The 25,856-nt window shown below is 44.7% G+C and overlaps 1 protein-coding gene across 2 annotated transcripts in view; it reads left to right on the top strand.

Annotated features, from left to right (window-relative positions):
• Window positions 1–25,856, top strand: part of LOC141153569 (dual adapter for phosphotyrosine and 3-phosphotyrosine and 3-phosphoinositide-like) — a 113,159-nt gene that overhangs the window by 72,219 nt on the left and 15,084 nt on the right. For both annotated transcript variants that reach the window (XM_073638516.1, XM_073638507.1), the window contains exon 4: window positions 21,553–21,683. In XM_073638516.1, coding sequence (XP_073494617.1) covers window positions 21,553–21,683 — 131 coding nt within the window. The remainder of the gene's footprint in view (window positions 1–21,552; window positions 21,684–25,856) is intronic.

The following is a 25,856-nucleotide window of genomic DNA, read 5'->3' as shown; positions in this document are numbered from 1 at the left end:
ACATTGTTTTCTCCTGTGGGCGTGATTGACAAGATCTGCCAGAGCGGCGTCACTGCTGGATCTTTGGAAGTCTCTGCCTCCTTAACACTGCGCAGTAAGCTCGGTGTACGCACCCCATGTTCATCAGCGCACTGCACATGTGCAGGGAGGCAGAGGTGACGCAGGACTCAGCTGCTGCTTCCAGGCCTGCAAATCTCGTGGCTGGCTGAGTCCTACGTCACCGCTGTCTCCCTGGGCAGGCACAGTGCGCCGATGAAGCTAGGGTGTCTATTCCTATTTGTAGTGGGCATAGTCGGGGAGGCAGAGTTTTGTAATGAATTGGTGACGACATCAATCTTGCAAATCATATCATTAGTGTGAATGAGGCCAGAGTCACAGCAGCGTATTTTCTCTCATCCGAGAGAATTGGCCCAATTATGCTAATCACACTCTGATCAAACTCTGAGTTTGATCAGAGTTTAATTACAGTGTGGTCCCATTTTTTTCAGACGAGAAGAAGATGGTAAAAAAAAAAATAAAATTCTCCTTCTTCTCTATTCTGTCAGTCCATGAAAACCGCACCACACTCGGATGTCATCCGAATGCAGTCCGATGTTTTCCACAGACTCATTGACTTACATGGTTGAGGAAAAAATCGGACATGTGCACAGCCCCATAGAAAAACATTGGTTCGAGTGTGGTCCAATGTTTTGTCAGATCGCTCTCAGTCCGAATATACGCAAGTCCCTTTAGTCTGGGGAAGAAAACGTCTATATCACTAGTCACCCACTAACTAACATCACAGTAAAAGTTATAAAATCGTTTTTTATGGTGATCGGTAAAGCTATAAGCCATCATAAGGAGCCTGTTTGGAAGTATAATAAGGGACGAATAAAGACATGGTAGGGGGTTGGGAAGCCTGGGGAAACTGACAGGTTCCCTTTAACTGTTCGTACATCAGGCATATCACTTGGACCTCCCCCCGGTTCTACGTAGCAGAATGTAGATTGCAGGGGATGTGGTCTTGGGGTTACAATACCCATGTCTGAATGATCACTCAAACTGGAATTAAATGAGTAGTTATCTCTCAGACAGCTACACTCTTTGCACATCGGTCAGTCATTGGATCCTTTTTGCATTGTGGTACATCTGTGGTGAATACTGGTTGTCTAATTTCTGAGAAAAGGGAAGAACATGGTTTATCACAGTGTTACACAATGCTGGAAATGTTTCTGCACAGTAGCAAGTTCTTTAGAAGTTTAGAAAAGCATGAAATTACCATTACTAGTTCCTAACCGTACTAACCTTTTTATTTCTTTATCTCTACTGTTTTGCTATCTAGTTGTCAGTACAGGGTATTAGTTTGTATCAGCACACAGACCGTTATTGGAGCATACCTAGAATGCCCTAAAAACTGGCAATATGGTCAAATAGCCTCGGAGTGCTTCAATGGACCCTAGGTTGTATGGCCAGTTCATGGTATCATATAGGCTCTCAATCACATTGATCGTGGTACTTAATGAATTAAATCATGGAAATTATAGAAACTTCTGAGCAGGGTATATGTTGCTCCAATCACTGTAATAATTTGTTATGTCTTTAGGACAGAAATGGAATATAATATGAGATTTTACAACCGACAACAAAATGAGGAGAGATCTCAACTGCAAAATTTCTCTGATTTAAAAAACAAAGTGAATGATCAGTCTCTAATCAGAGCAATATAGTCTACATTTACACGTTTCATTGTTTCAGCTGTGTAACAGTCCGGTTTTTCTCACATTTGTCATCTGTTTTGCCTCTGTTTTGTTTTTTTTCTCATCTCTTTTTAAAGATCAAAGGGGGTAGACTAAACTTTTTTTAGCCTGTGCCCTTATTCATCAAAGTGATTACATCAGAATTCTGCTTTGAAATCTCAAAATTTTTGCACAAGGCAGAACAACTTTTACGACTTTTTCACACCAGTTTTGGACAAATTCACTAAAATGAGTGAAGCAAGCTGCTTCGGGGCGTGGTGTCGCCCGCTTGTCAAATTCATGACAAGCTGTTGCATACCTTACACCATAAATCTTACTCCATTCTCTGACTGGCCTAAAGTTGGTGGCGAGGCGCACAGAGACACTGGCACACTTTACAGACACGCCTGAACAATGCATGTCTTGATGAATCAGGGCCATTGACTCAGTGGGTCAGTTTAAAAATGGATGAAACCCGAATCAATGTACAATTTTCATAGTCATGAAAATACAGAAAAATCTTTAAATGAGAAGGTGTGTCCAAACTTTTGGTCTGTACTGTGTAATTAATAAATAAAAAAAAAAATATATATATATATACAGTACAGAGCAAAAGTTTGGACACACCTTCTCATTTAAACATTTTTCTGTATTTTCATGACTATGAAAATTGTACATTCACACTGAAGGCATCAAAACTATGAATTAACACATGTGGGATTATATACTTAACAAAAAAGTGTGAAACAACTGAAAATATGTCTTATATTCTAGGTTCTTCAAAGTAGCCACCTTTTGCTTTGATGACTGCTTTGCACACTCTTGGCATTCTCTTGATGAGCTTCAAGAGGTAGTCACCGGAAATGGTTTTCACTTCACAGGTGTGCCCTGTCAGGTTTAATAAGTGGGATTTCAGGTACGCTGTCTTTTTACATTTCTTGTTGGTTTATTAGAATGCGGCATAAACCAACATTGAGTCTATAAAAGTAAACACGACCCTTTGGGCAAAAGAGGAATAACCAAACAAAATGGTAACGAAAAGCACAGTCCTTGTGGTAGCAGGGATCTGCCTGCTCAGAGTTAAGCCACTCCATGTGGTTCTGGATAGTTCTACTCAAACCGATCTGGAGTTCCTCTCTCCAGACCTACTGAACACTGAATGCCTCAACCGGCTGTGTATTTAAACCCCAGACCACACCCTGGGGTGGAGATATGGTGAACGACCTCCCACCTGCTCTATAGTCATTCACAAAAAACTGGCCCATTAGAAATGGCTGATTAACCCTTTCAGCACATAACATGCAGGAGAAGACTTCCAGATTTGACATCACTGAAGCTAATAGCCTCTGAAACATATCGGCTAGTATCGGCCGATAGTTGGCAATCATAAGAACCCTCCTTCCCAATCATCAGCCGACCTATATGCATGCTGTATGGGGACTGAAAAATGGCATTAATGTTCGTTCTGTCCCTTTGAGTTTTGCCGGCCTATGAGAACAGTGTTAGAACTCTCCTGTTGGTGTTTTTCTAGTTTGCTGGTCACATGACCTTTTTTGCCTATTTAATCCAGCTCCGCCCTCCTGGCCTTGCTGGACTTCATTGTATTACTACTCTTGAGCTAGGTTGGTGCTCTGTTACCTTTCTCTGTTAGTTTTGCTAGGTCTTCTGACCTCTGTTCTATGTTGTGTGTTTGTCTTTTACTGCTACAATTTCTGCTAGGAGGTGTCCAACTTTATCCCAGTCCCTAGATCTTGTAGGGATCCCTCCCTTGCATCTATAGGTCTTCGTACAGACTAGCTGAGGACTTTAGCGGGTCTGATCGCAGGATCAGGTTCCCCGTTACATTGTAGGGATCCAGTTTAGTTCTATTGTAGGGACAGATCTACTGTCTTTCCTTAGTGCTTGTAGCAGATCATAACAGTAAGTCCAGCCCAAAAAAAAAAATTTTTCTAAGGAAAGACCTCCAGTTTTCCATCATGGTCTCTGTTCAAGATTTGGCTCAACGCTTGCAGGGACTCTCTCTGGAGGTGGTCGAGCTCCAACAACACGTGAGTAGCTGTTCTGGAGCACATTTTGTGGAGCCAAAGGTACGTCTGCCTGATCTATTTTTTTGGTGAACAACCAGATTTTTTTTCTTTTAAAAATGCTTGTTTATTGTATTTTCGTTTAAGACCCAGATCCTCTGGTGATGAATCACAGCGCATAGGGTTCATAATTAGTGTTGAGCCACCCCCGTAGTGTTCGAGTTCGGTTCGGTTCGTCGAACACCCGTGTGTTCGCCGAACTGTTCGTCGAACTGTTCGTCGAACACCTTCGAACACCGTTAAAACCAATGGCAGGCAAACAAAAACACATAGAAACACATAGAAAACACCTTCAAAGGTGTCCAAAAGCTGACAAACTGCTCAGAAGACACAACTAACACATGGAAAAGTGACAAGTACATATAGTCATGCGAAAATAAAAGAGGTGGAGGAGTAAAAGGAGGGGGAGACACAGATATAGGCATGTCATGCCCTTCTAAAATCCAAAAAGTGAGAAGCCGACACGGCCAGTCCGTTCCTGCCCGTGCCACCTCCGTGTCGCCGGGTTTGTGCCAGAGCCGCGGTGAACCCTGATGGCCAGCCCCCCTCTCCCAATACTGGTGCCTGTCCGCTGGTGGGTCGAGCGAGCCCCCCTGTGGTGGAGGCAGCTCTAAGCTTTTTAATTTAAATTGTCTCTCTAATTTGAATGAATACACTTTAAATCCATTTACAAGGATCTATTGGAGGGCAAGTCTCATGCCAGCAGCCGCGTAATTCCAGCTCCAGTAGCGTCCACTAAAGCTGCTGCAGTTAAAAAGCTTTTATAAGGATCGAGCTCGGCTGTCCACCGCAAGGCATCCTACTGCCAGTCCCAGCCCCTATGCCTTGGGGTGCCTCCTGATGCTCTTCACTGAGTATCCCGTGGTCCCGAAGCATTTCTTTGAAAAAATGAAGTGTCCAAACTACCGGTGGTGTAGCTTGCTTAACAGCCGGGATAATCCGCTGACTAGCAGAACCTGCTACTAGGCACAAAGTATTTCCTGGGCTAGATGCAGTTAAAAATTTGTAATTAGATACTCTCGTTGGATGCTGAGAAAGCATTCCATAGAGTCTCCTGGCACGCCATATATGATTCTCTTAAAAAGCTTGGGGTAGGGGTCTAGGGGACCCTTTTATAGCCAAAATCACGGCCCTGTATCGCAATACGTCACCTAGGCTGAAGATAAATGGAACTGTAGCACCCTGAGGGCTCGGTTGCTACAGAGGTATTGCACCTCACCCAGAGGTGTGATATCTCACTCTCAGGTAAGGATGTAGTGTGGATCAGGACCCGACACCTGCATGCATTACACCACATTGCCGTGGGGCAGGGCGACCAATATGCCCCTGAGATGGGCACGACAGTCCCTGTCCCTGGCTGGAGTGGGGGGAGGGAACACTGAGGAAGGGGAACCCTGTAGTGCAGGAGCAGGGAGGAAGCAGTTCCTGGGTGCATTGAGAAGGGAGTATAAAAGGTGGGCACCATCTTAGTTCAGTGCAGAGAAGTCTGAGCAGAAGTGGCAGGGAGCAGGGGCTCTGCATGAGCTCTGCTCCGGAGGCGGGCCTAGTAACAGAGGCCCAGGCCTGGAAGAGGGAGAAGGAAGGAAGAGGAGCAGAGAAGGCTCCAGGAACGAGGAACGAAGGGATCTCAGGGGTGCGGACGGGCGAGTAGCCACCGCACGCCAGAATCCACCTGCGTTGAGGGGTCAGGCCAAAGGGGGAGACCGGTCCCCGAAACTAGTGGAGGCAGGAAACGACCCTCAGCTAGAAACAGGAGGCTGTGACATTTTATGTGGCGCAGCCCCTCGCTACACCCGCTAGGAAGGCACCACATAGGGTCAGGGAAACTGGCGCCAAGTTTACCAAGAGGAGGCCCGAGGCAGCCGGACAGAAGGGTTGGTAAGAAAGGCCAGACAAAGGACACACAAAGGGGGTCCTGTGAAGCACTCCAAAGTTATCTGGGAGTTGTCTGAGCCCCTCACCTGGTGAGCACAGTACGACGTGGGCAGCCGTTACCTGCAGACGTGGTCTGGATAATAAGAACTGTGAGTAAAGGCCCTGGACTGCATCACTGACTCCGTGTCATTACTGCTGCTGCCCTGCACCATCACCCCCATCCTCCGCATACACTGCCCTGAGGCTATACTCCTCCCGTGGGGAGTTATGCTACGCTCTGCTGCACCCACAACACCAGCCTCAGCGGTCTGCCCTGGAGCGGCGGTTCACTCTGACCGCAATCCACGGGTGGCGTAGTCGGACATTTTAAACATCAAAACCACACAAATAGTTCCGCCACTGGTTTGACCGCCCTGAGCCACGGAACCGGGTTGCCGCCACGGAGACTACAACCACCAGCATCCACAAAAAAGGGTCCGGCTCCGGGTGTCCCAAGGCCCAGGGGGCGCGTCAGAACATTTTCATCACCTTTCACAATCACCAATGGGATAAGGCAGGGATGTTCTCTGTCCCCTCTCTTATACATCCTAGTGACGGAGCACCTGCTCTCATCAATTCGCCATAACCCCAATATTAGGTGGATTGAGGTGGGAGGCACCGAGTACAAGTGCTCTCTATTTGCTGATGATGTCCTAGTATATATCACTCAATCACATATATCCATCCATGCTGTTATGGCTGAAATAGATCACTTTGTTACATGGTCAAATTTTAAAATCAATGCAGCGAAGTCTGAGGCCCTCGATGTCTCCCTCCCCAAATCCATATAGGATTCCATCCAGTCCAACTTTCCCTTTGCCTGGCCCTCACAGGGTATCAAATACTTAGGAATTCCTATTCATAGAGACCTCTCCCGTCTATGTTATCTTAATTTTGGGCCCTTTATTGAACAACTCCATACAGACCACGGTTGGCAAGTTAGAACTGTAAGATTCACTACGTGAACCACTGGTGTTTTGTGGAAAAGCACATGTACACCGCGTTCCAAATTATTATGCAAAAAGTGTTTAGGAGTGATAAGGGAAGAATTTGTTTGTTTGTCAGTTAAACTCATTGATGGTGATGTGTGTCAGGGCTCTTTATATCACTGTAAGCAATTGCAGACACCAGTGCTAATTAGTTTGGCAGGTGTGTCCAATGAAAGGCAAGACTACTTAAGAAGGCTCTCTCACATTATTCAGCAGCCTACATTTTCTGCCAAAATGGGAAAGAAAAAGGATGTGTCGGCTGCTGAGAAGCAACAAATTGTGGAGTGTTTAGGTCAAGGCATGACTACAATCAACATTGTGCGATGATCAGGATGAAGTGTCTTGGCAATCAAGAAGTATGTAGCTGATTCACAGTACACACGTGTGCGTGCTGATAAGGGCAAATTGAGGACTCTTTCCTACAGGCAATTACGTCAGGTTGAAAGAGCAGCGGCAAAAAAGCCTTGTCATAGCAGCAGACAAGTTTTTGAAGCTGCTTGTGCCTCCAACGTCCCCCGAACAACAAGATGCAGGGTCCTTCAGAGGTTTGCAGCTGTGCATACGCCATCCTGTCGACCTCCTCTATCCACTTCACACAAGCAGAAACGGCTCCAGTGGGCCAAACATTACATGAAGACTGATTTCAAAACTGTTTTGTTCACGGATGAGTGCCGTGCAGCGCTCGATGGTCCAGATGGATGGAGTGGAGGATGGCTGGTTGATGGACACCCCACGCAAACACGGCTACAGCGCCAACAAGGAGGAGGTGGAGTAATGTTTTGGGCTGGAATCATGGGGAGAGAGATTGTCGGCCCCTTTAGGATCCCTGAAGGCGCTAAAGATTAACTCCATAATGTATGTGGATTTTCTCAAACAGCACTTCCTGCCATGTTTCAAGAAGAAGAACCGTGTATTTCACAGCAAGATCATTTTTCTGCATGATAATGCACCATCTCATGCTGCACATAAAACATCTGCATCTCTGGCTGATATGGGCATAAAAGGGGACAAACTTATGGTGTGACCCCCATGCTCCCCTGACCTCTACCCCATTCAGAACCTTTGGAGCATCATTAAAAGGAGTGTCTATGATGGCGGGAGGCAGTTCACATCTAAGCAACAGCTCTGGGAGGGTATTCTGTCCTCATGCAAAACAATTGAAGCAGAAACCATCCAAAACCTGACAAATTCAATGGACGAGAGAGTTCAGAAGCTCCTTTCGAACAAGGGGTCCTATGTGAAAATGTAACATCACCTAGAATAAAGTTTTGAGTTGAAAACTGATTTCAGTTTCTAACAACCTGCTAATGCTTATAATTTCAAAAATGACCATTTTTTTGGTCTTTATTAAAATGAAAAGGTTGATCGAAAAGTTTGGGGGATCTAAGAGTGTGGCAACCCAGTAGTCATGATTACTTCGAATTCTGACAATATGAGGGTCATGCTGCAGGTAGTGCAGCAAGAAGGCACTTATGTGTCTTGCGCATCTCGGAGCCCCAAAATTATTTTCCGGGCTAGATGCAGCTAAAAATTATTTTTAATTTTAAATCTGGTGGAGCTTATTATAGATGGCCTAATAGGATCAGTGCTGCACACTGCTACAAAGCCCAAATTATTTTCCAGTCAAGATACAGATAAACATGATTAGTAATTTGAAAGCTTAAAACGGTTGGTAGGGTGATTTTAACCAATCATCAAGCTTTTACTCTCCCCAGGATGACACAGGGGTAGAAAAGTCGTTTCGGATCCATGATTTGTTCATCTTTATGAACGTGAGTCTGTCTACATTATCAGTGGAGAGCCGCGTGCGCTTATCTGTCAGCACACCACCAGCAGCGCTGAACACACGTTCAGACAGAACGCTGGCTGCGGGGCATGACAAGATCTCCAAGGCGTAAGTGGCTAGCTCCGGCCATTTATCCAGATTGGAAGCCCAAAAAGAGCAAGGGTCCAGTGACACAGTCGTGGCTTCAATGTTTACTTGGAGATACTCCTGTACCATCGTCTCTAGGCGTTGACTATGTGTCAGACTTCTTGTCTCCTGTGGCCTTGCAAAGGATGGGCTAAAAAAGTGGTGAAATGATTCCGCAAAATTGATGTTACCAGCAGATACTGTGGTTCTGTTACGGTTTGAGTGCTGAACACTTGACGGTCCCATGGTTGGCAAGTTGGAACTGTGAGATTCACTACGTGCACCACTGGTATTTTGTGGAAAAGCACATGTAAGATTCTGCAACAGTCTCTGCTGATACTCCTGCATGCGTGCATCCCTTTCTATGCCAGGAATAATTTCTGCAAAGTTACTTTTGTACCGGGGATCTAACAGTGTGGCAACCCAGTAGTCAGGATTATTTCTAATTCTCACAATTCGAGGGTCATGTTGCAGGTAGTGCAGCAAGAAGGCACTCATGTGTGTTGCGCATCCAGGAGCACCAAGTCCCTGTTGTGTTGGTGGTGAGGTAACAATCATGCTTCCTTCCTCTGTCCTCTCCCCCCAACCTCGCACAACAGAAATGTGATCAAGGTCTCCCTCATCTGATGAGTCTTCCATCAGTTCGTCCTCCACTTGTTCCTGGGCTCCTGCACCTTCCTCACTAGTTTGGCTGCTACCATGCGCCCTGGTAAAACCATCTCCCCCACCCTCACATGCCTGCCGCCTTGGTGCTGCCGACCGTCTGGACCTTGCAGATGTTAGCCCTTCCGCATACAACTCCTCCTCCTCTACTTCCTCCACCTCCTCTTGTGCCACCACCTGACTCCGAATTCTGTTTAACATGTGCTCCAGCATGTAAATCACCGGAATAGTCATGCTGATAATGGCATCGTCAGCACTAAACATCTTCGTCGCCATTTCAAAACTGTGCAGAAGGGTGCATAGGTCCCTGATCTGAGACCACTCCTCCAGCGTGATTTGCCCCACCTCTGAATCTCGTTGGCCCAGGCTATACGTCAGAACGTATTGCACCAGGGCTTGTCTGTGCTGCCACAGTCGCTGCAACATGTGCAGAGTTGAATTCCACCGGGTAGGCACATCGCATTTTAGCCGGTGAAGTGGCAGGCCCAACGACTTCTGTAGAGATGTAAGTCGCTGAGCTGCGGGATGCGAACGGCGGAAGTGAGCACACAGCGACCGTGCCCTCTGCAGAAGGCCATCTAGTCTGGGATAGTGGGCTAAAAATTGCTGGTCAACCAGGTTCAACACGTGAGCCATACAAGGCACGTGTGTGACATTGCCCCGGCGAAGGGCCGCACCCAGGTTTGCAGCATTGTCGCACACGGCCTTCCCTGGTTTCCGGTCCAGTGGAGACAACCATTCATGAAATTGGTTCTCCAGAGCTGACCACAACTCCTCAGCTGTGTGACTCACATTTCCCAGACATTTCAATGTAAAAACCGCCTGATGACGTTGAGCCCTACTGCCAGCATAGTAAGGAGGTGTGCAGGATCCCTTCTGCGCAGTTAGAAAGCTTGTGGCATGACCAGACAGGCTTTGGGTGCAGGTGGAAGACCGAGAGGAGGTTGAGGAGGCAGAAGCAGTGGAGGAACTTTGACATAAAGAGGATTGACGCACAACTCGTGGGGACGGCAAGACTTGGACAGCAGCCCCTTGTCCTGCTGTCACCATAGTTACCCAGTGCCCAGTCAGCGACATGTAACGCCCCTGTCCATGCCTACTCGTCCAAGTGTCTGTGGTGAAATGCACCCTGTCACACACAGAGTTTCTCAAAGAAGCGGTGATGTTGTGTGCGACATGCGGTGGAGCGCAGGCACACCTTTCTTTGAGAAGTAGTGCCGACTGGGCATCTGGTACTGGGGCACTGCGACGGACATAAGGTCTCGAAAATCCTCTGTGTCCACCAGGCGGAAAGGCAGCATTTCTGTAGCCAAGAGCTTGCAGATGGTGAAATTCAACCTCTTAGCTTTCTCATGGCTAGGAGGAAATGGTCTTTTACTTGTCCACATCTGAGGGACCGAGGGCTGGCTATTGTGCTTAGACGGGGTTGATAAGGGTGTCCCCGGCAAACTGCCGGTCTGTGAGGAAGATGCAGGCGGACATGTTAGGTTGCCTTGATCCAAAGGTGGTGCTATCGATGTCGGACAGCGCTCAACACCAGCTGGTGTTACCACCTCCAAAGAAAATGATGACCTGCCAATCACGCTGGCTGTTGCGGGTAAAGAGGTGGCAGGTCTGCGCCCCAAAACAGGTGTGACTGCTGTCCCCCCAGTCACAGAGGATGAAGAGGCCGCGGATGCACAAGATATGGCAGACGGTGGTTGGCCCGGCCGGCTAGGCCGCATTGTAGCACACTGAGCTTCCCACTGCAACTTATGCTTCATGTCCATGTGCCGGTTCATGCATGAAGTACTCAAACTATGTATTTTTTGGCCTCTACTTAGCTTTTGCTGACAAATGTTACAGATAACACGAGTTGGGTCATCTTTATCGATCTGAAAAAATGCCCAGGCTATGCAAGGCTTAGCACCCATGCGACCTGAAGAGCCACCACGACTTGTGGTGAGAGGCAGAGTTGTGTTTGAGGATGCAGTTGTTGACGTGCTTCCAGTACTACGTCTCTGTCCAGGAAGGCGCAACCTGACCTCGTCGTCACTAGCATCTTCCTCCACCTCCTCTGCTGACCTCATCTCTTGGCTGACTGTGGGTTGACAGTAAGTGGGATCTCCAACCTCATCATCATCACCCTGTGTGTTATCACACCCGTCGTCCTCAGAGCCAACCTGTTCCTGCCCTGACAAATACCTGATTGGAGCGACAACTTTAGTTTTTTGAGTCTTATCATCGTCTTCCTCATTGTCTCCACCAACAGGAGTTACAGTTTGGGAATGAGGGTCTACATTATGGTCAGAACCTTCTGCGTCTGGTCCTGGATCCGACTCATAAAGATTCTGGGCATCAGTGCAGATCATTTCCTCGTCTGGATTCACAGAAGCGCTGGAGTCGACCTCTGATTCCCAGGCTATAGTATGAGTAAACAGCTCTGCAGACTCAACCATCTGTTCTACCTCATACTCAGACGGGCAGCTGGAGATTTGGGAGCTGTGAGGAAGCAAGTGCGATTTGGGTGACACCTTTGAGGACTGGAGTATTTGTGATGTTGAAGTTGATGTGGAGGAGAGCCCACTTAAAGGAGCACTTGATATCCGTTGAAGCACCTGCTGTTTTTGTGCCTCATCTGGAATTTGTAGCGATTGGCGTGGCCGTAAGAAAGGGATCTTATCACATTGTCCGCTAAAAGAAGTAGACATTTTAGTTTGGCTGGAAGATGGTCTTTCTTCTGCAGATGTTACTGTTGCTTTAACACCTACCCCACGGACACAACCTTTTTTCCCCTTCCCAACACGCCTATTCCCCTTTCCACCAGCAGCAGGCCTTTTTCCACTCATTTTGGTGGTTAACTAATTCACAACTCTGGAGTTGTTTGCACAAAAAAACAATGGATGGTAACCGAGCAGAGCTGAGTGGCCAAACTGTGGTATTAGGCCAAAACTATTGGCTGGGTTAGATGCAGAAAAAAATATATTCAGTTTGCAACCTGATGGAGGTCAGTATAGATGGATTAATAGAACAAGACCCACACACAGCTAGAAGCCCAATATTTTTTCAGAGGTAGATGCAGAAAAAAATATATTCAGTTTGCAACCTGATGGAGGTCAGTATAGATGGACTAATACAACAAGTCCCACACACAGCTAGAAGCCCAAATATTTTTTCAGAGGTAGATGCAGAAAAAAATATATTCAGTTTGCAACCTGATGGAGGTCAGTATAGATGGACTAATACAACAAGTCCCACACACAGCTAGAAGCCCAAATATTTTTTCAGAGGTACTGTAGATGCAGATAAAAATTATTTTTAATTTGCAACCTGATGGAGGTCAGTATAGATGGACTAATAGAATGATGCTATGCCCAAAAGATTTTACTTCACTAGGTGCAGTAAAAAAATTGGTATTCTATACACAGGTGGTATATCTTGCAACACAGATAGGCTACTCCACTGACTAACACACTCTGCAATAGGCCAAAAAGGATTAGCTTTGCTAGATTCAGCCAAATGCTGTGAAAAAAACTTGCACAGCACTGGCACAGACCTGCCTGGCAAAAACTGATAGGAACTGATGTAACCTAGTCCTGAAAAGGACTCCAATTACAATTAGTCTTTACTCCTACAATCTATCTATTTAAAAGCACAGACCTCCCTGATAAAAGTCGTAGGAAATGCTGTAACCTAGTCCTTAAAAGGACTGCAATCACAACTATTCCCTACTCCCAAGCTATCTGTATATTTGTGCGAAAATTGGCTTGAAATTAACAAGGTATAGCGCACACAGCAACAGCGGTGCCGTCTAACACGCAGCTGCAGCAGTGAGAAAATGGTGGCGACGGGGAAAATGGCTTGGTCTTATAGGGCAAGGACATGTGACATACACTGCCAATGACACATGCCCTTGCTTGTGTGAAAAAAAGCACTTCGCTCCATGTGTGCGCTGCTGATAGGCTGACAGATTGCACCTCCCCACTGCAAATGCGGGAAAGAGAAAAAAAAATGGAGATCTTCATTGTTCCTGCAGAGATCCATCCCCTGCCCCTCCCCCCACCCCGCTGTACACTCAAACTGCGTATTAACATTAATTTTCATCATTACTGAGAAAAAATCCAGTTATGATTTTGGTGCACGAACAGTTATCGAACATAACCTCGAACAGCCGAATTTTTATCAAATTGTTCGTGTTCGCCGAACGGCTCGAACACCGCCCAAAACAGCTCGAATTTGAGATTGGCGAACAGTTCGAGTAGAACAACGCTCATCTCTATTCATAATGTCACTTTTGCGCAAAGATCCTCAGGGATGGGCCTTCTCTCTCCAACCTAGTGATCCGTGCTTTAGATCAGTGGATAGTTTTTTTTCTGCTTTGGGTTTGTTGTACGATGATCCTGATCGTGTCTCATCTGCTGAGTCTGAATTGAGACGTTTGAGGCAGGGATCAGGTAATGTGGAAAAATATTGTTCTCACTTCAGTCTGTGGTCTGCCCAGGTGGGGTGGAACGATTCAGCTTTGAAAAGCTTGTTTCTTGCAGGGCTAGATGAAAGGGTTAAGGATTTGCTGGTTGCTTATCCCACACCTGGAAACTTGCAGGAGGCAATGCAATTAGCTATACGGGTGGACAGGAGACAGCGTGCAAGGGTTAATGAGAGCAAATCCTCTGCTATGTCAGCTCCGAGTCCTGAGAGGGTCTGTGCTGACAAAGGAGAGCCGATGGAGATTGGGGCGATGGCACCCCGCTCTCAGGAAAAAGACCGCAGGCTTTCTGAAGGTTTGTGCTTCTATTGCGGAAATTCTGGTCATTTTATTAAGAACTGTGTGCTTCGTATGAACAAAGAAAAAAAAAAAGGTCAGTCATGCACGTATAGCCTGTTTAAATACTAAGGGGGTATTCCTATCTGCTACTACCGCTGCTCAGGATGAATTAATTGAATTTCGGGTATTTGTGGATTGTGGTTCTACTCTGAATGTGATTGATGGGGGATTCTTGGAAAAACTTAAATTAAAACCTAAACCTTTGTCATCCCCTATTGCTGTGGTTTCTGTTGATGGCTCTCCCTTGAAGAGGGTTACTCACAAGGTCTGTGAATTTCCCCTCACTATTAATGGTATTCATCAAGAGAATTTGGATTTGGTAGTATTAAATAATTTGCCTTCTCCAGTAATTTTGGGGTTGCCCTGGTTAAAATTGCACAATCCTGTACTGGATTGGTCTACCAATGAAATTAAGTCCTGGAGCCCTAAATGTTATGACAAGTGTTGTAACGGACGTATTGCTGCGGTGGAAAAAGGGGAATTACCTGTACCTATTCAGGATTTTTGGAGAGTTTTTTTCTGAGGAGGAGTCACAAATTTTGCCTCCCCATAGAGAATATGATTGTACCATTGAATTTGTCCCTGGAGCGACTCTTCCTAAAAGTCGTTTAATTAATCTTACTATTCCTGAGAGAAAGGCTTTGGAGGAATACATACAGACAAGCTTGGCCGCCGGTCACATTAGGCCTTCCAAGTCTCCTGTGGCTGTTGGATTTTTTTTTTGTAAAAAAAAAAAGATGGCGGTTTACGTCCTTGTCTGGACTTTCGTGAGATTAATAAAATTACTGTACGCAATCCTTACCCACTGCCATTGATTCCTGATTTGTTTAACCAGTTAGTGGGGGCCAAGTGGTTCTCTAAAATTGATCTCCGGGGGGCATACAATTTGTTGCACATGAAGGAGGGTGATGAATGGAAGACTGCTTTTAACACTCCTGTGGGTAATTTTGAGAATCTGGTTATGCCTTTTGGTCTTACCAATTCTCCAGCATATTTTCAGAATCTTATTAATGATATCCTTAGACCTTTGATCGGCAAAAATGTGGTTGTGTATTTGGATGACATTCTGATTTATTTGCCTGATCTGGAGTCTCATTGGCGGAGCGTACGTGAGGTTTTACAGTTATTAATGGACAATTCGCTTTTTGCTAAGCTAGAGAAATGTGAGTTCGCTGTACAGAGAATTAGTTTTTTGGGTTACATTATCTCCAGTGAAGGTTTTGAGATGGACCCAGTTAAAGTTCAAGCTGTGCAGGAATAGCCTAGGCCTATTGGTTTGAAATCGATACAGAGGTTTTTGGGTTTCGCCAATTATTACAGAAAATTCATAAAAAAATGTTCTATTATTGTCAAACCGCTGACCGATCTCACCAGGAAAGGTGCTAATGCGGTTCAGTGGACTTCTGAGGCCATTGAAGCTTTTGTGTTTCTAAAGGAGAGGTTCACCTCTGCTCCCATCCTTATGCAGCCTGATGTGACTAAGCCGTTTTTGGTTGAGGTTGATGCTTCTTCTGTGGGGGTCGGTGCGGTGTTGTCTCAGGAAAGCAAGGATGGAGTACATCCCTGTGCCTTTTTTTCAAAAAAATTTTCTGAGATTGAACTTAATTACGATATTGGTAATCGGGAATTGCTGGCTATTAAACTCGCATTTGAACACTGGCGTCATCTCTTGGAAGGTGCTGAATTTCCCATTCAGGTTTTCACTGATCATAAAAATCTGATCTATCTTGATGCTGCCAAGCGCTTGAATGCCCGTCAGGCTAGGTGGGCACTTTTTTTCTTGCGGTTTAATTTTTCCATTACTTGCATCCCAGGTACCAAGAATGTTAAAGCGGATGCTTTGTCTCGCAGCTTTTCTCCCATGGTCGGTGCTGAGGAGGAGGAGGAGAGCATTTTACAAGAAGGTGTGATTGCTGCTTTGGACTCCGTTTTGGAGGATGAGATTCTTAAAGCTCAGGAGAATGCCCCATCTAACACTCCCCATGGGAGGTTGTTTGTGCCTAGGACTTTTAGGAGAGATTTGTTTGTTGAGTGTCATGAGTCTTGGTTGGCAGGTCATCCAGGAATTTCTGAGACCAAGAGACTTGTGGGTCGCAGTTTTTGGTGGCCTGGATGGCAGAAGGAAGTCATTAAGTGGGTGCGTCAATGTACTGTGTGTGCTAGATCTAAGTCTTCGCATGCTCCTGCTGCGGGGTTGCTTTGCCCTCTGGAGGTTCCTAGTGCACCTTGGACACATCTGGCTATGGACTTTATTACTGACCTTCCCCCCTCTGAAGGTTTCACGGTCATCTGGGTGGTCGTGGACCGTTTTAGCAAGATGTGTCACTTGGTTACCTTCATCAAACTGCCTTGCGCTAAGACACTCGCTAAGGCCTTTGTCAAGGAAATTGTCAGACTACATGGCGTTCCTACTGACATTGTTTCTGATAGGGGACCTCAGTTCGTGGCTCGTTTTTGGCGTGCCTTTTGTGACAGGTTGGGAGTTCATTTGTCGTTTTCATCCGGATATCATCCTGAGTCTAATGGCCAGACAGAAAGAAAGAACCAGGATGTTGAGCAGTTCTTGCGTTGCTTTGTGCCAGACAATCAAGAGGGGTGGTCTGAGTTTCTGCCACTTGCTGAATTTGCTCTTAACAACCATACATCCTCTTCTGCTGGGTGTTCGCCTTTTATTTGTTGTTCTGGGAGACATCCGTCTTTTGGGTCATTCTCCAAATTGGTATCGGCTGTGCCTGAGGAGGAGAGTTTTTCCGGTGATTTGGAGAGAGTTTGGACGGATGTGCGTGATAATCTTCAGGAGGCTAACAAAAAATCTAAGAGGTACTTTGATAGGAAACGGCAAGAGGTTTCGTTTGCTGTTGGTGACATGGTTTGGTTGTCCTCTAAGAAGCTGCGGTTGAGGATTCCTTCTAAAAAATTGGGTCCCAAGTTTGTAGGGCCCTTTAAGGTGCTTCAGATAGTTAACCAATCTGCTGTTAGGTTGGAGGTTCCTGCCTCCTGGAAGATTAACCCGGTGTTTCATGTTTCTCTGTTGAAAAAAGCTTATGTATCAGATAGAGACGCCACTGCCACTGTTCCTCCGGTGGTGGAGGACGGGGAATATGAAATTTCCCGCATCCGAAATTCTAGACGATATAGAGGGAGTTTGCAGTATCTCGTCGCTTGGAAGGGTTTCGGACCCGAGGATAACTCATGGGTGAGGGCGGATGATGTTTCTGCTTCCAGACTTGTCAGAGCGTTTCACAGGAGGTTTCCTGATAAGCCCAGGCCTAGGGGATCCGGAGGATCCTCTTAGAACTCTCCTGTTGTTTTTTTTCTAGTTTGCTGGTCACATGACCTTTTTTGCCTATTTAATCCGGCTCCGCCCTCCAGGCCTTGCTGGACTTCATTGTATTACTACTCTTGAGCTAGCTTGGTGCTCTGTTACCTTTCTCTGTTAGTTTTGCTAGGTCTTCTGACCTCTATGTTCTATGTTGTGTGTTTGTCTTTTACTGCTACAATTTCTGCTAGGAGGTGTCCAACTTTATCCCAGTCCCTAGATCTTGTAGGGATCCCTCCCTTGCATCTATAGGTCTTCGTACAGACTAGCTGAGGACTTTAGCGGGTCTGATCGTAGGATCAGGTTCCCCGTTACATCGTAGGGATCCAGTTTAGTTCTATTGTAGGGACAGATCTCCTGTCTTTCCTTAGTGCTTGTAGCAGATCATAACAAACAGGTCATTAAAGTAGCAGAGATTAACAACTCTTTATGGGCAAAAATCGCTCATGTAAATGGGCCTTAAACTGTGCAAGTTCTTATCTCTGTAGTTATTAAAGGGAACCTGTCAGCTGATTCATGTTCCCAAACCAAGCACAGTGTATATCGAAGCCTGGTTGCATGTTTTCAGCCAGGTATACTTTTTCTCTGAAACGCTCCGGTGTTTTAGAGACAATGTAGTTTGACGATCAGACCAGAATGACAGCCAACCAGACTGTTCCGGCATATCACTGGCGGTTTCGCCCCACATCGCTCTAGTTGATTGACAGGTCTCTCGTTATGTACACACATACAGAGTACACCAGTCAGTCATCTGGCGCGGCACTGGGAAAAGCCAACCTGCTTTCGCAGTGCAAGCCCCATCTCTATTTATGGTTCTTGACCACCTCTACAAATTGATATTGTCTCTGAACAGCCGGAACGTTTTATAGAAAAATAGGACTTGGCTGCAGTTGTCTAGCCAGGCTGTGATTCATTCTGGCTGTGGTTTGGCCAGCATGAATCAGTTAACAGCTTCATTTAAGACTTGGGTACTACACCTGGCTATATATCAGAAAACTGTCAGCCAAATGTTCGTTTGTTTGTTGTATCTCTCCCGACCTTCTTGATTCAGCCCAGCATGCTTGTGTTCTCAATGGTGAAAAGAAAGTGAGCAAATATCTGGCACCTTGGGTAGCAACTTATCTTCCCTGGGAGTAAAATGACCTTGCTCTGAAATTCAACACAATCAGGTAAAAGGCAGGAAGACATCCAGCAACCGCAATGGAAAGGACTATAAAAACATTACTTATTAATAACTTTTAAAATATCAAAAGGGAAAAATAAACATACTAGGCCTACGCGTTTCAAGCAGAGCTTTAGTGCTCAAAACGCATAGGCCTAGTGTGTTCATTTTTATTTTTTCCCTTTTGATATTTTAATAGTTATTAATAAGTAATGTTTTTATAGTCCTTTCCATTGCGGTTGCTGGATGTCTTCCTGCTTTCTACCTGATCATTTTCACCTTGGAGCTCCAGGCACCGCAGCATCATTAGATTGATTGATACCTGGACAGGGGTGAGCTGATGTGATATTTTTTCTTTACCTCTGAAATTCAACATGCAGACCTTTTTTACCCCTAATATCATTACTGCCAGAGGTGCAGGAACCTGTAGTGGGCTGCAGCCTCGACATCCAGGTACTGTAGGAATGCTAGTAAACATTTTCAGATCCTAAAATTGAAACCATTTTAAGCTTGCACCACGTAAAAAGCATTAACTCTGTTTAGCCGAGATGATTTGATTTCCTCGCATAGTTTGAAAACAGACTGGTTAAAGCAATTGGCTTTTCACGAGATTAGTTTGAGTGTGTAAGGGTGAATCTGTGCTAAGGAAATTAGATGATACCCTTCATTAATGACATACGGAGTGAATACCATCTCTGTCCAGAACACGGAAATAGGAACAATAGAAATGTAATGATAAAACATGTTAGTTAAGCCTTAGCGTGCTGAAGCCATTAGTACATATTAGGATTTTTTTTCTTTTGGGTTCGTTATGTGGTCCGCATAGTATTACATTTCACCCTGAGAATCAATTTGCCACCTATCCGCCTCAGGACACCGTGCTTCTCCGCTGAAATGCTGCTTTAAAGAGGATCAACACCGGCATTGAGTGAGTGGTTTAACTTACAAGCCCCATTGATTCGACGCGCGTTAGAAGCTGCCAGCGGAGATAGTGTATTTGTGAGCTGTAGACACCTGTTGGATGAGGACTGGACGGCTACCACAAACTCATTGCACACAGGTCACAAAACAGCTGTCAGCCGCTACTAATTTTGTTCTGTACTTGAGGAGGTTCCAATGTGAAGTTGATTCTTAGAGGTGAAAGCTGGTTTCTCAAACTGCCTGCCTGTTAACCCTTACAAGCTCGGGAAGGTCCAGTCTAATGTCAGAGGGATATATCACACAGTAGAAAATGAAATAATTAATTGAATGTCTTCACTAATTTTCCCAATATATAACCTCTATGTCACGATACAAACATGTCACAACATTGTTAATGGCTTATAGCTCAGTTTCTGCTACTTAGGCCTCGGCCCCACTATCAGTATTTGGTCAGTATTCGGTCAGTATTTTTTCTCAGGAGTGGGAGCCAAAACCAGGTGAGGAACAATCAGAGAAAAGGTATAATAGAAACAAGTCACCAATTCTGCATTTATCACCCACTCCAGGTTTTGGCTCCCACTCCTAAGAAAAAATACTGATCGAACATTGATAGTGGGGCCGTGGCCTAAGAGAGCTTCAATCCATGCAAAGCCATATATTATTATTTTCATTGCTAATATTCTATTTAAGCGCCAAGATGTATAGCACATTCACATTTCCTATTTTACTTGTTTCCCCTCCTAATAAAATATCTGTTATTACAGGATGAATAATTCTCAGGAAATTCATCTTTACTTAAAAATTAGTTTGCAAGATGGCATCAGAGTGGTGCTGGTGGGTAGTATGTCTGGTGGCAGTATTGTTAACCATGCAGAAATCCCCAGTCCATCTGTAAAAATAGGGCATTTTTTCCCCCCTATCATTAAAGGGAATCTGTCAGCAGGTTTTTGCTACCTCATCTGAGAGCAGCATAATGTAGGTAGAGACCCTGAATCCAATGATGTATCACTTAGTATACTGAGTGCAGTGGTTCTGACAGAGTTTTTAGATTTAGCAGTGCTGCAGAGCTGAGAAAGCTAACCCCGCCCACACCAGGCTCTGGATGTACAAATTCTATAAACATTGAGCTGTTTATCACAGAAGGGGGTGGAGTCAGACAAGTACCCGTGCGCCAGCTAGTCAAAGCATTGATAATGTTCTGGTGATAAAACCTTCAGTGTAAGTAAACAGCACACATCATGTCATTGACACATTACTGAATTCTGTGTTTTAACCGGTACCTCATGCTGCTCTCAGATTACGTAGCAAAAACCTATTGACAGATTCCCTTAAAAAAAATTACGTGTTTTTTTTATTTTTGAAAGCTGGAGATATGATGAAAATTAATTGCTGTCAAAATATTCTATTTTACAGTTCACAGTAAATACTGTCAATGTCTGCATATTAATAATATAGGCTGTAGATATCTATGATTTAAAATCCTATTGATTTATTATGGTTTTCAAATAAGTTAGTGAAGAATGTTGTCTGTCCGTGATTTTCAGACAAGTTGTCAAAAAACACTAAAAAATTTAAATTTGCAAACCGTGCGTGCGGTGGTAGCATGTAAATATTGGCATAAACTGTGTGCCATGTTCACATCTGTACTGTATGGCTGCCATCTGCTGGAAACCTTTATCATTGCAGCAAAAATGTGTTCATCTATTAGGGTATGTGCACATGCCGTTTGTTTTAGGAGGTTTTGGAACAGAACTCAAGCGGAAACTGAGCCGAAACATCTCAAATCCTTTTTGGAGCTGAAACGGAGCAGAAACACTAATGTTTTCAGTTTTTGAGGCGGATTTGTAGAGTTTCTACTTGGTGTCTGCTTCAAAAACTCTGCAAGGAAGCAAGCAGAAAAAAGCACATAATCATTTAATAGGCATTAAGGAGAATCTGAATGGTCAGTGTGAATACACTGATGGAAAGCTATGTGCAATGCTATTTAGATTACCATGACAGATCATACTGCTCTAAGATGAACCTCGGCGACCATGAAGACTGACATATGGTGCTCTTGTTCACTGCAGGCACTTTAATCCTATTGAGATTCCCATATCCTCGAGAGGTAGAAGAGCCATCAATATACGAATCTGTCAGAGTTCATACTGCCATGCAGTCCGGACGCTCTGAGAACGACCTGGTGCCTTTGGCCCCTTCCGTAAGTATATGCTATCACTTGAGTACTGTAGTCTTAAAGGGGACCGGTTGTTTGCCATAGATCTGTATTTTACCTGGTGTAAATGCCACTGTCCTCCTGAATCTTGTGTTATTGTTCTTCATTCCTGAGATATGGCCCCCTTTTCCCAAAATGTAAATTTAGGTTTGTTAGTCAAGTGGACATGGTCCTAAACTGTTCATTGGGCATCTTCTAGAGGGATATCTTTGGAACAGAGGCACAGGAACAAAATAAAAACAGCAGATTCAGGTGATCAAGCAGCATTTACATAAATTAATCTTTCTTTTATATATATACATACATACATACATACAGTACAGACCAAAAGTTTGGACACACCTTCTCATTTAAAGATTTTTCTGTATTATCATGACTATGAAAATTGTACATTCACACTGAAGGCATCAAAACTATGAATTAACACATGTGGAATTAGATACTTCACAAAAGTGTGAAACAACTGAAAATATGTCTTATATTCTAGGTTCTTCAATGTTGCCACCTTTTGCTTTGATGACTGCTTTGCACACTCTTGGCATTCTCTTGATGAGCTTCAAGAGGTAGTCACCGGAAATGGTTTTCACTTCACATGTGTGCCCTGTCAGGTTTAATAAGTGGGATTTCTTGCCTTATAAATGGGGTTGGGACCATCAGTTGTGTTGTGCAGAAGTCTGGTGAATACACAGCTGATAGTCCTACTGAATAGACTGTTAGAATTTGTATTATGGCAAGAAAAAAGCAGCTAAATAAAGAAAAACGAGTGGCCATCATTACTTTAAGAAATGAAGGTCAGTCAGTTTGAAAAATTGGGCAAACTTTAAATGTGTTAAGTATATAATTCCACATCTGTTAATTCATAGTTTTGATGCCTTCAGTGTGAATGTACAATTTTCAAAGTCTTGAAAAATCTTTTAATGAGAAGGTGTGTCCAAACTTTTGTTCTGATACATATACATACTGCTCAAATAACACATCCTAGATCTGAATGAATGAAATATTCTCATTGAATACTTAGTTCTGTACAAAGTTGAATGTTCTGACAACAAAATCACACAAAAATCATCAATGGAAATCAAATTTATTAACCAATGGAGGCCTGGATTTGGAGTCACCCCCAAAATTAAAGTGGAAAAACACACTACAGGCTGATCCAACTTTTATGTAATGTCCTTTAAAACAAGTCAAAATGAGGCTCAGTATTGTGTGTGGCCTCCACGTGCCTGTATGACCTCCCTACAACACCTGGTCATGCTCATGATGAGGTTGGGGATGGTCTCCTGTGGGATCTCATCCCAGACCTGGACTAAAGCATCCGCCAACTCCTGGACAGTCTGTGGTGCAACGTGACGTTGGGTGGATGGAGCAAGACATGATGTCTCAGATGTGCTCAATCGGATTCAGGTCTGGGGAACGGGCGGGCCAGTCTATAGCTTCAATGCCTTCATCATGCAGGAACTGCTGACACACTCCAGTCACATGAGGTCTGGCATTGTCCTGCATTAGGAGGAACGCAGGGCCTACCGCACCAGCATATGGTCTCACAAGGGGTCTGAGGATCTCATCTCGGTACCTAATGGCAGTCAGGCTACCTCTGGCGAGCACATGGAGGGCTGTGCGGCCCTCCAAAGAAATCTCACTTCACACCATTACTGACCCACTGCCAAACCGGTCATGCTCTCCCCGGCGTCTCCAGACTCTGTCACATCTGTCACATGTGCTCAGTGTGAACCTGCTTTCATCTGTGAAGAGCACAGAGTGCCAGTGGCGACTTTGCCAATCCTGGTGTTGTGTGGCAAATGCCAAGCGTCCTGCATGGTGTTGGGCTGTGAAAACAACCCCCATCTGTGGACGTCGGGCCCTCATACCACCCTCATGGAGTCTGTTTCTAACCATTTGTGCAGACACATGCACATTTATGGCCTGCTGGAGGTTATTTGGCAGGGCTCTGGCAGTGCTCCTCCTGTTCCTCCTTGCACAAAGGCGGAGGTAGCGGTCCTGCTGCTGGGTTGTTGCCCTCCTACGGCCCTCTCCACGTCTCCTGGTGTAATGGCCTGTTTCCTGGTAGCGCCTCCAGCCTCTGGACACTACGCTGACAGACACAGCAAACCTTCTTGCCACAGTTCACATTGATGTGCCATCCTGGATGAGCAGCACTACCTGAGCAACTTCTGTGGGTTGTAGAGTCTGTCTCATGCTACCACGAGTGTGAAAGCACAACCAACATGCAAAAGTGACCAAAACATCAGCCAGAAAGCATTGGTACTGAGATGTGGTCTGTGGTCCCCACCTGCAGAACCACTCCTTATTGAGGGTGTCTTGATAATTGCCAATAATTTCCATCTATTGTCTATTCCATTTGCACAACAGCATGTGAAATTGATTGTCAGTGTTGCTTTTTAAGTGGACAGTTTGATGTAACAGAAGTTTGATTTACTTGGAGTTATATTCTGTTTAAGTGTTCCCTTTATTTTTTTGAGCAGTATATATTTTACAGTATATAATCAAAAATTGCAGCACTCAAGATGGGGGATAGTGGTATATAGAAGGCATACTGTGGTCTTTATTCACTCATATATGTGCAACGTTGCAGCTCTTCAAACTATGAGCCTTCTTTGAGCCTTTCTCAGATAGATAAACAATATACCGTGTTCTGATCTGTATTATTGAGCACAGAATAACTTTTATCTTTTGTCACAGTAAGAATTGAGCAGCAGTATGTATACACTACCCCAGCTTCATTTATTGGGCTGCCGAGTGCTGTCCACAAAGCATGAATGGAGTGGAGTTAGGGAGTGCACACTGCTACTCTATTCTAATAAGGATCAAAATTCCCTTTCTGCTGATCAGTGTAAGCCCCAGCAGTTGGACCCAAAGCAATAAATAAGTTGTCACTTATTCCATGGATAGGTGATAACAACATGTTTTCTCTTTTAAACAATTTTAACCCTGAATGCACAATGTGATTGTGGGAGTGACTAAGTGTGGAGAGGGAGCAGGAGACAAGCTCTTTCCACATGTGGTATATGCAGGAAATATTACAAAGCCGGCATCTCTATCTAACAGTAGTGACCAACGCTGTGCTCGCTGCTGTTAATGATTCAAGTGTTGCTGTCAATCTCTTACAGTGGCATTTAAATGGAATGCTAGCCGCTACTCATGCGCACAGGGTTCCATCAGCCCACAGCGACACTATTGCGAGGCACAAATTGGTACCATAGCAGCCGGGGCATACTGAAGATCCCGGTCACTGCTATATATTTAATCCTGTGAAGCTCAGCTAAAGACTAAGCTTCATTGGAGATCATTATTTTAACTATATACTGCGATACTTTGGTATTACACTGTATAATATACCGCTTTTTTCGGACTATAAGATGTACTGGACCATAAGACGCACCTAGGTTTTAGAGGAGGAAAATAGAAAAAAATTGAAGCAAAAAATGTGGTCATTGATGCCCTGTTATGGGGGAAGTGGTCTGCTGCTGACACTGTTATAGGTGTAATGTTTCCCAATTCTGTTAATATCCCCCATCCTGGTATATATGGTCCCCCCTTCATGTTATACGTGGCCCCCATCTCCATCCTGGTATGCATGGCACCCCTCATCCCAATTAGAGATGCAATCTGATTGGTTGCAGCTACTCCACTTGTGCATTTTACTAATACAGATAAATTCCATTCATAGCAATGTATGTTTTATGAAAAAATAAGAATTAACCATTAAGAGATTCACCAAGAATGTAATAAATTGTCCCCAGTCAGATAATTCAAACGACATCCCATCCCAGTGACCTGTCAGGACAGGCTACAGTCTGAAAAAACATTGCTCCCGTGACTGTCTCAATAACAGAGGAGCTGTATTGTAAAACAGAAATCACAGCATAATAAGCATAAACTGCATAATGGCCGTAAACCTCCAGATAAGTGTGTTAGGCTGTGTGCCCACGATGCAGAAATGCTCAGGATTTTTTCCTCAGCGTTTCTGCATCTCCCTGGCAGAAAAAAACGCATGCGGATTGTACATGCGGATTGTACATGCGGATTGTACATGCGGATTGTACATGCGGATTGTACATGCATTTTTCCTGCCAGGGACATGCGGATGTGAAGCGTTCTTCACATGCATTTCTGCATGCGGGTTGACAAGCGCTTCCC

The sequence above is a fragment of the Phyllobates terribilis genome, unplaced genomic scaffold (assembly GCF_046119375.1).
Source record: "Phyllobates terribilis strain yellow unplaced genomic scaffold, ASM4611937v1 Scaffold_1__5_contigs__length_1240528914, whole genome shotgun sequence".
In the NCBI taxonomy this organism is placed as follows: Eukaryota; Metazoa; Chordata; class Amphibia; order Anura; family Dendrobatidae; genus Phyllobates; species Phyllobates terribilis.
This window is presented reverse-complemented; position numbering and strand designations above follow the sequence as displayed.